Source organism: Cotesia glomerata, linkage group LG4, assembly GCF_020080835.1.
Source record: "Cotesia glomerata isolate CgM1 linkage group LG4, MPM_Cglom_v2.3, whole genome shotgun sequence".
Classification (NCBI taxonomy): domain Eukaryota; kingdom Metazoa; phylum Arthropoda; class Insecta; order Hymenoptera; family Braconidae; genus Cotesia; species Cotesia glomerata.
The window spans coordinates 8,504,164-8,517,079 of record NC_058161.1 but is presented as its reverse complement, the minus strand read 5'-3'; the positions used below and the strand labels follow the sequence as shown (position 1 = coordinate 8,517,079).

Genomic DNA, 12,916 nt, shown 5'->3' with positions numbered 1-12,916 from the left:
AAGTGATGAGAAGTTTAAAATTTAGCCTGTAAGATGGACAGTAAGATGAAAATAAAATAAAATGCCAGGTCTTCTCTAAGCAAATAAATTTTCTTAGCTTTTCCGAGTCACTCTCTGGTCTTAGCTGCACATTCAACACTCTTGCTAAAAACACACTTCTGTTGAGAAAAATTAACTGTCGTCGGCTAGTTGCAGTGTGAGTGCGTTACTTGATGAATTCTTCAAGTGCTCTTATCTAATCTACTCGACGCAAAAAATATTATAATATAAAATAATAACAATAATATACATTCATATATTTTTACTACAGTAATTAGACGTGCGTGTATACTTGGTGTAGCTGGTAAACTCTGTGAGACAAGCGTCACTTGTGATTATACTGAAGATGATCAACAAGGACACATAGCTCTGTTGTATTGTTGAAAAAGCTATAAAAAATCCTCGAAAACGGCGACAAGTTGACGGTGAGTGAAAGAAATAGTTGCGAAAAAGTGTCAGTTATTATTTATCTTGTTTATTTTTATGTTACTTTATCTAATTATTATTACCATTATTATTATTTTTTTTCTTTTTTTGTAGTTTACTCCAAGTGCTGATGAATTTATGAGCTTGTCTGTAACATCTATCGAAGGTGAATTGGATTTATGAGTTTAATTGTCACGGTTCGTCGCAAGGCATTGAAATAAAATAATAATTACTATTTTAATGCCCAAAAAAACATCACGTTTAACTGGCTGCTGGGTGGGGCTAGGAAATTAAATGGTACTCATATCACGAGAGATCAAATTAAATAAATGACGTGATAGAAGCCGTGTTTATTTGTTTGCTAAAATTAATATAACAATTGGTCCATCATCAATTACAATAACCATAATAAAAATATAAGTTCCAACAATAACATCAATATCAGCATCATCAATGGCAAAACAGTAACAGTAACAACAACAACAACGACAACAACAACAACAACAATAACAATAACAGCAGCAGCAGCTGAATAGTTAACGTAAACTATCAATAATGATTATTAATTTATACCAGTACTTGGTAGTTTATGAAAGAACGGCAATCCACCGATTCAACCAAGAAACATTTAAAAGCCATACGCAGTGTAATTTCATTCAATTCAATTGAATATAAATTTGTTTTTGTTTTTATTTTCATTTATTCAATTCAGCATTGAGACTTACGACAGTTACAGTTTATTTTTTTTTTCTATTAAACCGTAAGCATCATCAGTGCATAGCGGAATTCCCGGTGCGTGCAGGTCAGTGTGTGTGACCTCGTTCATCGTGTACCTGCATAAATTAGACGGCTTTTCATACACACTCACATTGTATGAGGAAAGTACTTTTGTTTGTTTATTTTCTGATAGTTTTTTACAACTGCAAAGACATTGAACACGCGGCAAGTGAACTGAAACACATGCCATAAGCAAACCCACGAGGAAATGTCTAATTTCTACAAATGACGACACCGAGTACCAATAATTCAGGACGTCAGTGGAAGCAGAAATTACTGGGAAGATTGACCTAGCAGTAGAGGTACAAAAATTTTTATTTTTTTATTTATAAATAGTTATTAAGATCGAAATATCGGCTACTTTTTTTTTAAGTAACTAAGAAGTTGTAAAAAAGTTCTCTTGTAATGTTTTGATTAATTTAATTTTTCAAAAGTTATTCAAGGTTTCTTAACTCACATGGTCAAACTATTGGTATTTCTAAAGATGTTTTTAATTCATCTTGGAAAATATTCAATTATATTTCGATAAAAATCATAAATTTAAAGAATATTGTCTGTGTGACTAATTCAATAGTAACTTTCATAAAGAAAATAATCGATTTTCTTGCCACCCTATCATATACTATATATTTTTATTATTGCAATTTTTACTTTCTTCAGTTCATTGGGGTTAATTGACGTATCCCACGCGATGACATTCTGACGTTGATGTAGTTGTAATGGTGGACGTAATTTATTAGTACACAGAATCCTCAAGTAAATTTATTGGAGCCTTTATGCAACTCGGTTGTAGGTAAATGCTTTCATAGATGTTTAATTAACTGTGTAAACATCGATCGTATGTCATATGGTTTGGATGCTTATTTCCTAGATTTGTAAGTACTGATGATGGATGATTGTGCTGTTAATTTAATTCTCGCTGTTTGGTTCTGTCATTACCACTATTATTATTATTTAGACGTTGGATTTATTCATAGGATCTCTATTACACATGGAGGCGGATAGAATTCACTAGATATATATATTATAAATGAGATACCAGTTGGTCTAAAGGGATCAGATTTATAGAGCATCAAGTCTGAATACGAACGACTGTCATCATACTAAACAGTGGTGTGGTGATAACATCAAAACTCGCCAAACGATTGATATCCTCTGTAACAAACTCTTATCTTTGTGTATTGGTTAAATTAATACCATAAATGCAAAGAGAGAAAGAAAATGAGAGAGAGAGAGAGTTGTTGTTGCTGTTGTTGTTGTTGTATTGGGTTAGTGGCCTCGACCGAACTCTCGTCGACTCCAGTTGCACTCTAGCACTCGGTCCCGTCTTGGCATAAATTTGCCTCCCAGGCACCAGCACTTACTTCCGAGACAAATACAACTCTATGCTTATGTTACCGCTGTACTTTACTAGTTACTGATACTATATTTTCACTGTACAGTACTAAGAACAAGGATAGAAGACGCAAAAGGAGAACATCAACGATGTGATAGATGGAGAGACGTTAGCGAACAGACAGACTAAAAGAGAGAGAATTTTAAAGACCGAGTCGATATTTTTTTTTTTTTTTTTTTTTTTTAATATATATTATATGCATGGATCAAGTCCAATATTAAACGTCGTTCTGAGGATTTAGGAAATAAGAAGGATATTTTTTAGCTTGGAGATGTACGTCGGTGAATGGATTTATTCAGAAAAATATTGAAGCTTGTTGGTTTGAAAAACTTATAGTTTATTTTCATTTTATTTTATTAGTTGTTTCCTTAATTCTCTTAAAACTGAAATCACGATTGAATGTAGAAAGCATAGCGAAATTTTCACTACATTAACATTATTATGTATACGTAAGATAAAGTAGTCTTATAAATTTTATTTTTATAATTATTTTATTTAGTTCTTCGTGATTATTAGTATTAAACAGATTATTCTTAATGCGAAACCAAACAAAAAAATGTTGTCGGTAGTTGCTGTTAATTTATCTTAATTATCGAAGACCTGCAGTTGCATGTATTATTAACGTGTCAATTGGAGGACATAAATATTACCGCTCCTGTATTGAATTGTATTATATTATATTGTACTCATTGTTATTATTGATGTAACATCAGTAGCGATATTAGCGGTATGATTTAATTGCTCTGATTTGTATAAATTAAATGTAGCCTTAAGCCAGGTACGATATTGAGGGAAAGCGAGCGGGTCAATACCAGTACCAGTTGACCTACTCGTTTTTACTACTTGGCTCATTACGCGATACCGGAAGGTGGCGGTGGTTTAAGACCACTGTCTAATGATACCAATAAATAATACCTTGTTATCGTTTTTATTTTCGCTATAAATATTTGTCAGTGGCATAAAATCGATATGAGAAATACTTTATTTTATAAATAAATTATAAAAAAAAAAATCTATACACCGTAAAAATTAAATAAGTGTGTAGATTAAATTTACATGTTAAATATTTTATCTCAACATTTTATAAAACGAGAACGACAATTAGCATTAAAATTAGTATGATGCGTTTATTACATAATTCAAAAAAGTAAAATAATTCCCATGACTATTGTTCATGTCCGACTCTTTATGCCAGGAAAATTTCCCGAGGGATTGTCATCATTCCCATCATTATTATTACTATTATTACCATCACCATTGCTAGATCACAGCTCACTATTTTTCCGTTTAATTTGCAATGTCCGTGATTCTCTGCTCATTTCCATTTCAATTCCTTCCTCTATTACACGAGATTCCTTCACGTCAATCGATTCTGAACCGATCAAAGGAATTTTTTCTTCGTTAATTTACTGCTGGGGTTTTTAAAAATTTACATTCCGTTTTCTATTACCCTAGTTTATTGATGATACTAATAATAATAAATATGGTAAAATGAAATGAAACAAAACCGTAATAAGTTTTTTATTACTATTATTTTTTTTATAACAAATAAAAATAAAATAAAAGTTAAAGGTTAATAAACTGAGATAAATGATGTTACAGCAACGCGATGCATCGGAGACTAGGTCACAGCAACTATGACGGCAAAATCGCTGGATTATATGACTTGGAGGAAACCCTTGGGCGAGGTCATTTTGCTGTGGTTAAACTCGCCAGGCATGTCTTCACCGGGGAGAAGGTGGCGGTCAAGGTTATCGATAAGAGTAAGCTAGATGAAGTTTCCCGAGCGCATCTATTCCAGGAGGTAAAAAGTATAAATAAGATTGTAGATCGCTACAAACCGGAAATATTTCATAAAAAATATAATAACAAAATATTATGTGCTTGAATATCATTACGATTACTTCTAGAGTGAAGTTCCACTACTCATGATAAAAATATGTAAAGATTTAATTTGATCAATGATTGTGCATATTTGAATGATTTTTAAATTATTTACGATGAATCATACTTTCCGCGTTCCTTTAATTTTTTTCTGTATCTTCTTACTTTAACATAAACTATATTATATTTCAAACAGAAATATTGAGTAACAATTTAAAAATAATTGTAATTTGATCCAACAAATATATGTATTTACATGTATGGTAGTAATAGCCGTACGGTAATGTTTTATATGTATTTATAGAAAATTTTTATTTATTACTACATACTCAATTTTATAATGGGTAATTTTTTTTGTATTAAATGATATGGTACCCAATATTTTGGCAATGATATATTATCAAATAAATATTTAATGGATTATATTATTCTGAAAATATGTTGAAGTTATATGAATAAATTTTTTGCGTATTTTTATTTCATACGAATAGAAAAAAAATAGTCTTCGCTTGACGTATTTGTTTTTTCTGTATATTTTATACTAGATTTAATTATAGCAGTGGTTGATTAAAATGTAAAAAAAAAAATTCAAATACTTAATTGATTAGAATGGAATTTTAAGGTCACGGAAAAAAATGATACAGGAAACCGTGAGTTCAAAAATAATTTTTTTCTACCCTGACAGAAAATAAAAAATCGTTAAAAATAAAATTTAATTGTTTATGCTGCTCACTATACTCTATTGTACGCTATAAAATACGCAGTGAATTTATGAGATCGAGGTCGAGGCTTAGTAAGCGCAAAAGCCTATATATTGATCTTCTATCTTGTATTTTAAAAAGTTTATTCTGTGTTCAACTACAGGTAAGATGCATGAAACTGGTACAGCATCCCAATGTAGTACGGCTTTATGAAGTAATAGACACGCAGACAAAGCTCTACCTTATCCTGGAGCTTGGCGATGGTGGAGATCTTTATGATTATATAATGCGGCACGATAGTGGATTAAGCGAAGAGGTAAAGTATTAAGGAGAGCCATTACTATCGCTATCATATACATGGCAAATGTCACAGTCCTGACTATAAAACCACTTGTGAATAAAATATTTTAGTTGAATGTTCAAATTAAATTATAATCATGCGATTATGGCCCAACCATCTACTCAACTTTCATTTTATATTGAAATATTTCACGTTTCATCTAATTTTAATGATTTATTACATTAAAAGGCAGAAATAATTTTAATTATTACTAAAATAATTCTATTACATTTAAATAAATCTAAAAAATTATTATTTACAAACTGTAATTCAATTTTTAATTTATTCAAGTAAAGTGTAATTTAAATTTTTAGCCTACGGATTAACAAACGAGATGCTATTTTATTTACAAGTGGTTTCTTTAATCTTTTAAGCTCTCCTTTACCATAATTGATATTTAAATAATATTTACTAAATATATTTGACGTAAAAATTGACATTTACTCAGTTGTAGCGTTAATTACATTTACATTTAAATTTTAATTAAAATCACTTTTAATTAAGAGATACTTTACGCTTCAAATATCTTTGATTCGAAACAGTAAATAGTAATTGTATAAATTTAAACTAACTGACAATTAAAATATATAATTAATTTGTTGATAATTAGTCAGTATTTTAATTTTAATATTATTATTTAAATGTTTATCTAAAGTTAATCCAATTAAAAACTTTTTTTTTTTTTTTTAAATAGGTGGCGAGAACTTATTTTCGTCAAATAGTGAGAGCCATATCATACTGTCACCGCCTTCACGTGGTCCACAGGGATTTAAAACCCGAGAATGTCGTGTTCTTCGAGAAAATTGGCACCGTTAAATTGACAGACTTCGGTTTCAGTAATCGATTTTGTCCTGGGCAAAAGCTAGAAACATCTTGTGGCTCGCTGGCCTATTCAGCACCAGAAATTCTTCTAGGTGACAGTTACGATGCACCAGCGGTTGACGTCTGGTCCCTTGGTGTCATTCTATACATGCTGGTCTGCGGACAAGCACCTTTTCAGGAAGCTAATGATAGTGAGACATTAACGATGATAATGGACTGCAAATACTCAATTCCTTCACACGTGTCAGACGAGTGTAAGAGACTTATCGCTAAAATGTTAGTACGTGCACCTGAGGGACGTGCGACTCTTGAACAAATTGCCAGCGATCCTTGGCTGGGTATTGAGACTGATGATCCCGTAGATGTTTTACCTCTTGTTTCTAGAGAACAGGTTTCTGATGAACATCATAATCTAATAATTACTAAAATGGTCAACGGAAATATTGCTACGAAAGAAGAAATTTTAGAGTGAGTTTATTTATTTTTTATGCTTTGTAATTTAATTTACAGCGCAAATATTGAAATTTAATTGTCCAAGTAAATACGCACTTGATTTTAATGTTTTTTATGTTTATTTAACAGTGCTCTTGACAAAAACGAGTACAACCATATCACGGCTACGTACTTCCTGCTGGCAGAGAGAAAATTACGAGCCCATCGACAAGAACAAGTACAAAAAAATCGTACAGAACTGGACGTTAATACACGGTATTTACTTTTTTGTTTTTTATTAATGATGTTAATATTTATGCGACGTTCCAATTGTTGCTTTTAATTAGCTTGTTCGGAATCTGAAATAATTATATTAATAAAAATAATTTTTCTGCAGTCGCCATAATGATCTCTCTATGAGCGATCTACGTGCTGAACCAAATTTAGTTGGTAGTGTGAATCAATCGTTATTATCAGTACCAAGAACACCTGGAGACGTACCACAGGTACGTAGTGACACGCTTCTTTACCTTGGATTTCGATAAACAACTATCCAATAAATAAATAAATGAATCTATTTATCTATCATTCTATCTCTCTATCAATAAAACTGTAAGAGCTTAATTTTTAAAAATCCAAAAAAAAGTATTTAAAATAGCTTATGAGATTTATCTCTAGCGTCTCTGTACTTAAAAAAACAAAAAAAATGTGCTCAATACTTTGTAAAACCAAAAAAAGAACAAAATTATAATTTATCTTTGTCTTTAATGCATCTTGTTCTTCAACACCTCGTCAAATCACTCTTTCATCTTTTTAACTCAAAATCTATTTCTTATCCACCGTAAGTCTAAGTCATCATCGACGAGAAACAGACTGTTATATTAAATTACAGAATTCACGAACGCGTAAGTGCAGTATCGTCCAAGAAGAAGAAGATGAAGACGATGTGTCTTCGTGTTCCGGTCGAGACGAGCATGGTAGCAACTCGGCGTTGAATTCATTAAATCGTCGTGGTTCCAGATCAGAGGGTAAATTATCACATATACTACAAGAGCGGTTGGCTCAATTACCAGAGAAGCACGCTGTATTGAAACAGCCGTCACGGCAAATAATTCAAGCCCAAGAAATAACGCCAAAGGATTCACCGTCACCGAGTCACACATTTACCGTTGTTAAAGTACATCAGGATCCTTCTTATCCTGGTGATGAAACAATAACTGAGGAGAATATGAATAACAGACTGCCATCAACTACAGGATTAACTTATACTACTACTACTACTACGACTTTAACTTCAACTTGTTCATCTCCTAAAATAATAACACCGTCAACAACAACAGAAACAACTACCGTAAGTGGATTAACTAAAATACCTATTTACAGTAATACCACCGAGAGGTCAAATTTACCAGCAGAGTCTTTGGAAACTTCAGTACCTGTGCCAAATTATAAATGGAAAATGGGTTCTCAGCATAATCGTAGTATAAACGATTCAGTAACAACCGTACCGTCGTCAAAAAATTTATCCAACTTTGAGGTTGGTTTTTCAAAATTAGGAACAATAACAACAACCATTTTAACAGAATCATCAACAGCACCGTCGCCGATACGTTTACCAAAGACATTATTCACTGGCGACAGCAACCTTCAACCCAAATACAAAACTATGCCTTTGACAGGCAGTGCTGCGGTCCCGGCGACGATTGGGGAAATCCAGTCGGAAAAATTAGCACTAAAAGAAATTTTGGAAGACGGCGACGTACTTGAATCCACTGAGAGTGGTGGTGGCGGTGACAATTCGTCGAAAAGCCGCGTTGTGAGACGCACTGGGTACGAACAGAAGCGCAGTAAATTTCACAAGACCCGTACTACGTCTTGCTCGAGTTCGGATGCGAGTGATGATGACAGTGAAGGAAGAAAGAAACGCGCTCACAAGCTGGGTGCAACAACAGGTAAGCCTCTGCCTTCGAGGCGGGACAGCCATGACGATTCTAGTGATTCTCAGGATCCTGGAGGCAATGGAGGTGGCGGCCTAGGAAACAGTGATAATGTTCAGCACACTGCGTCTAGTAATACGAGCAGTGATGGAAATGAAAACAGTACTTCAACGACAACGACCACGACAACGGGTACCACTACCAGTGGCGGTAAAGTCCAAAGGTGTACAGAATCTCAGGCAATGACTTTTGGACGCAGACATCGTGCTGGTAGACGTCGGGCCGGTGAAACGAGGCTTAGGGAAAGTCAATCATTGAATCGCATTACTGAAGTACAAGAGGCTGAAATACCAAGCGCGTGTCATGCTCTCTATCGAAATATAACAGTCGTTACTTCAACTTGTAATTCGACTTCAACAATGTCAATAATTAATTCTAAATCAATAACAGCTACCGCAACGGCAACAACAACAACAACAACAACAACAGCAGCAACAACAACAACAACAGCAATAATAACAATGTCTAATTCAATAAATAGTTTAGCCTCTACAACAACAACTAATATAAATAGCAGTTCTTTGACGACTAGTTCTACGACTACAGTACAACGAGCTAAAGGATTTGGAGCAAGGCTTTTACAAAGTTGGAATCTCAGCACCAAGGGACTCGGTACTCAATCTGTTAATACTAAATCCCCAGGATACTGTTGCAAAGACACGAATAGTGGTAGTAAAATAGGTAATCAAGAGGAGAGTAAATTCGTAGAGATAATACGCGAAGACAAGGGGAAATGTGAGCTCAACCGTGGCATGTTAAATTTCGAAAAGGAAAACACAAAAAGCTCGGGAATGAACAATACGCGTGGTAGTAGCGGTAATAGTGGTAATGATTGCAAAAGTAGAAAAATAAGACTTCTTACACGTTACTTTGCAGTACACAAAAAATTGTGTGTCCCGTTGCCGGGTTTTCTCGGCAAAGGTAAATTGTACAAAGCCCGTTCTTGTGGCAATATCTCTCGGGAGCGGGTCTCCCCGTCTTCACCAAAGTCTGTACTACTTTGTGCTACCAGCGACGATAAATGGCGTGAACGTCACCAGTGGAGTGATACTAAAGAGCATCACCAACAACACCACCAGCAAAATCATCAACTTCAACAGCAGCATCATCAACAACAACAGCAACAACAACAATTGTTACTACAACAGCATCGCGGTAGTGACGGTGACATAAATCAGAATCTTGGGTTAGCTCAGTTTGTACAAGACAGTGTTATGAACAATGGTTGCGTCGGTTTACCAGCCATTTGTCACATTCACCTTGGTGACCCATCCAAGTGTTGCAGTCTCTGTTGATATGATTTATTATTATGTGGTCCTCCTGACGGTTTATAATTATTTACTGGAGGGAACAGTGCAATAATATTATCACATGGTTAAGTCTAAGTCTTCGAATAAATTAAAACATAAATATATAAATATATAATTATTTTTAAATAATTTTTGAAATATACAGTCCATGCGCTGTTCATTGCTTTTGTTTTATAGTTTGAATTTTTAAGCCTATAAAATCTGTCGGCGATTTTTTTTCTACTTTTTAGTATGAGAGGTTTGAATTTCAAATTTTTTTGTTCAATTTATGATTATAAGTAATAAATAATCATAAAAAACTACAAAAAATATGCATCTGACATTTTTTGTACTGATTAATAAGATAATATTGACATATTTGTGAAAAAAAAAAATTATCGTTTATAACAAAAAGCTGAGTATTGATTTTTTTTGAAAAATTGAGACTTGAAATTCTATGGCTAAAAAAATATTAAGAATTGTTATAAAGCTTCATGGACGTTGAAATTTATAAATGATGAAAACAATAAATAGCGTATAAACTAATAACGAAAAAAAAAAAAAGAAAACATCCATTTTTTTATAATTTGCATATCATATATAAATTTGTTTGTTGAATTAATAATTACTAGAATTCCGGGATGAGTACTAATAATATTTCAATTAATTTCGATTCATACCTCTATTATTGAATTGTATTGTATTGTATAATTATTATTATTATTATTATTATTATTATTATTATTATTATTATTATTATTATTATTATTATCAATTATCATTTAGTAGAGTTGAGGTATCAGTGTTTACGTCTCATTGAACTTGGAATCAAAAATAGACGGGTATGAGCAGTGAGATTTATTGTTATACATTATTATATTTATATTTATATTTATATATAATATTATATACTAGACACATTATAACAAAGAGTAAATTATCTGCGTTTATTTGATTCTGAAATTATCTAGTCCGTGTTATTAAAAAAAACAAATAAACAATATTGTATTGAATGTTAAGAAATTACTTGTAATATTATTTTATGTTGCATGATATTATATAGTTAAATAGATTAACATTTATTATATTATTATTATTATTATTATTATTATCATTATTACTATTATAATTATTATTATATTTATGATTAATGCCGATACTTCAGCAGTCTCGCTGCTCATACAAGTCAATTATCCAATAGTTATTTCCGTCCCTCGGTGCTTCCTTGTGTTAAAAAGAATTATTTCAAAATATAAAATAAAACAAAAAATATTATACATAATTATTATCATTGATTGATTGAATAATTAATTCTAAAAAATCATTAATCTCTGTTTTCCATTGTATTGTATAATCCTGAAAATTATCACCGTGAATTGCATTGTATTATCTAAACCATTGTTTATTTTACAAATTATTGACTCAATTGACTGCCTGTTTCGCATAATTCAAGGATAAGACCAAATGAAAACGAATATTAATAGTAATAATAACGATAATAATCACAAAGCTTTGTCTCATTAACTGATTGTCAATGCAGGCTCATGATTTAATAACCGATATGCCTTTGTGCTAATTGAAATTGAACAAAAAAAAAGTATATTGTTCGGTGAAAATAAAAAATAAGTTATCTATGTACGTTAGGCGCATTTTTTTTTCTAATTACAATGCAAGTATTTTCTTTTTTAGTTTATTAGATAAATTATATATTTTTTTTTGCTTTGATAACGATCAATATCGTAATTTTTTATATAAATATATATCACTCTTTTTTATATATATTTCAAAGTGATAAATCCCGATTTTCTTGCACGGTCCAAATTGTTTATATGTAACTATTGTCGAGTGTATGATTAATTATAATATAAATAAAAAAAAAAATAATAAATAGATACCTACATGTATGTACCGAGCCAGATGTTTATCTAAAGTAATACATTTATTTATTATTAGAACTTTTATGGAATTATTTATTTTAATTATTATTATTCCAATCTTTAATTCTATTATTATTAATATTAATATTGAATGACTAATTATTTTAATTTAATAAAATAAAGAAACTAATAGAAAAAACTCATTCATTTAATCACATTTTTTACAACCATTAAATAAACAATATTTAAGCTTGTAATTATTCAATTGTTAATCAATACAAAACTGTTACAATAGATCGTTGTAGATGAATAATTAATGGAAATAATACAATATATGAGCTTACATTAATTTAACTATAGTAAACATTTAGACGGAAGAGTTAAAAATATAAATATAATACATATAGATATTTTTTTTTATCTATCAACTTTTTTTACTATTGAGGCATCACATAATTAATTATCGAATAGAAGACATTGAACGTTTGATTAGCTTATTCTTAGTGCAATAACACGTATCACGCGATAATCAATTGTGCTTTGGTAGTACGTAGTAATCGGAACTCACTCTCAAAAAAACCAGACAAAAATATATCAATATTTTCAGTCTTTATACTCTTTTATTCCAGTTGAAAATAATTCGTTTTACTGCTAACGAATAGAAATAGAAGCACTTTGTGGAGAACATTGATAATTAAAGCTTTTTCATGGCTTCCTTACTGTTTTCTACGAATTCCTGAAATTAAAAATAATTTATTTTTAATTATACTATTGAAAAATCGATAATGAAAATATTTTTATATTCTAAAATGGTTCACCATCAACCCGCGACTCATGTAATAAGGACGGCTAATTCCATCGTTTCTTGAACAGTCTTCGCAGAAGCATATAAATATTGTGTCGATTATCATCTGAAATTCATAATTAATTCGATTA

The 12,916-nt window shown here is 31.4% G+C and overlaps 2 protein-coding genes across 8 annotated transcripts in view; one reads left to right on the top strand and one right to left on the bottom strand.

The window, feature by feature from the left end:
* The first annotated feature begins 85 nt into the window (after positions 1-85).
* LOC123264119 (serine/threonine-protein kinase par-1) lies at positions 86-10,654 on the top strand. 3 transcript variants are annotated; one of them, XM_044727223.1, is made up of 9 exons: positions 87-196; positions 311-464; positions 580-1,544; positions 4,241-4,442; positions 5,387-5,539; positions 6,258-6,853; positions 6,968-7,093; positions 7,215-7,323; positions 7,710-10,654. In XM_044727223.1, the coding sequence occupies exons 4-9, from the start codon at positions 4,248-4,250 to the stop codon at positions 10,107-10,109; spliced, it is 3,579 nt and encodes a 1,192-aa protein (XP_044583158.1). In that variant the 5' UTR covers positions 87-196; positions 311-464; positions 580-1,544; positions 4,241-4,247; the 3' UTR covers positions 10,110-10,654. The 3 variants fall into 3 exon arrangements, with proteins under 3 accessions (XP_044583159.1, XP_044583158.1, XP_044583157.1); XM_044727224.1 differs by having other exon boundaries at positions 86-497; XM_044727222.1 differs by lacking the exons at positions 87-196; positions 311-464; positions 580-1,544 and adding an exon at positions 2,004-2,035.
* Positions 10,655-12,167: 1,513 nt separating this feature from the next.
* Positions 12,168-12,916, bottom strand: part of LOC123264120 (choline transporter-like protein 1) — a 44,350-nt gene continuing 43,601 nt past the window's right edge. For all 5 annotated transcript variants that reach the window (XM_044727228.1, XM_044727227.1, XM_044727225.1 and 2 more), the window contains 2 exons: positions 12,799-12,891; positions 12,168-12,716 (listed from right to left, as the gene is read on the bottom strand). In XM_044727228.1, coding sequence (XP_044583163.1) covers positions 12,675-12,716; positions 12,799-12,891 — 135 coding nt within the window. In that variant the 3' untranslated portion in view covers positions 12,168-12,674. The remainder of the gene's footprint in view (positions 12,717-12,798; positions 12,892-12,916) is intronic.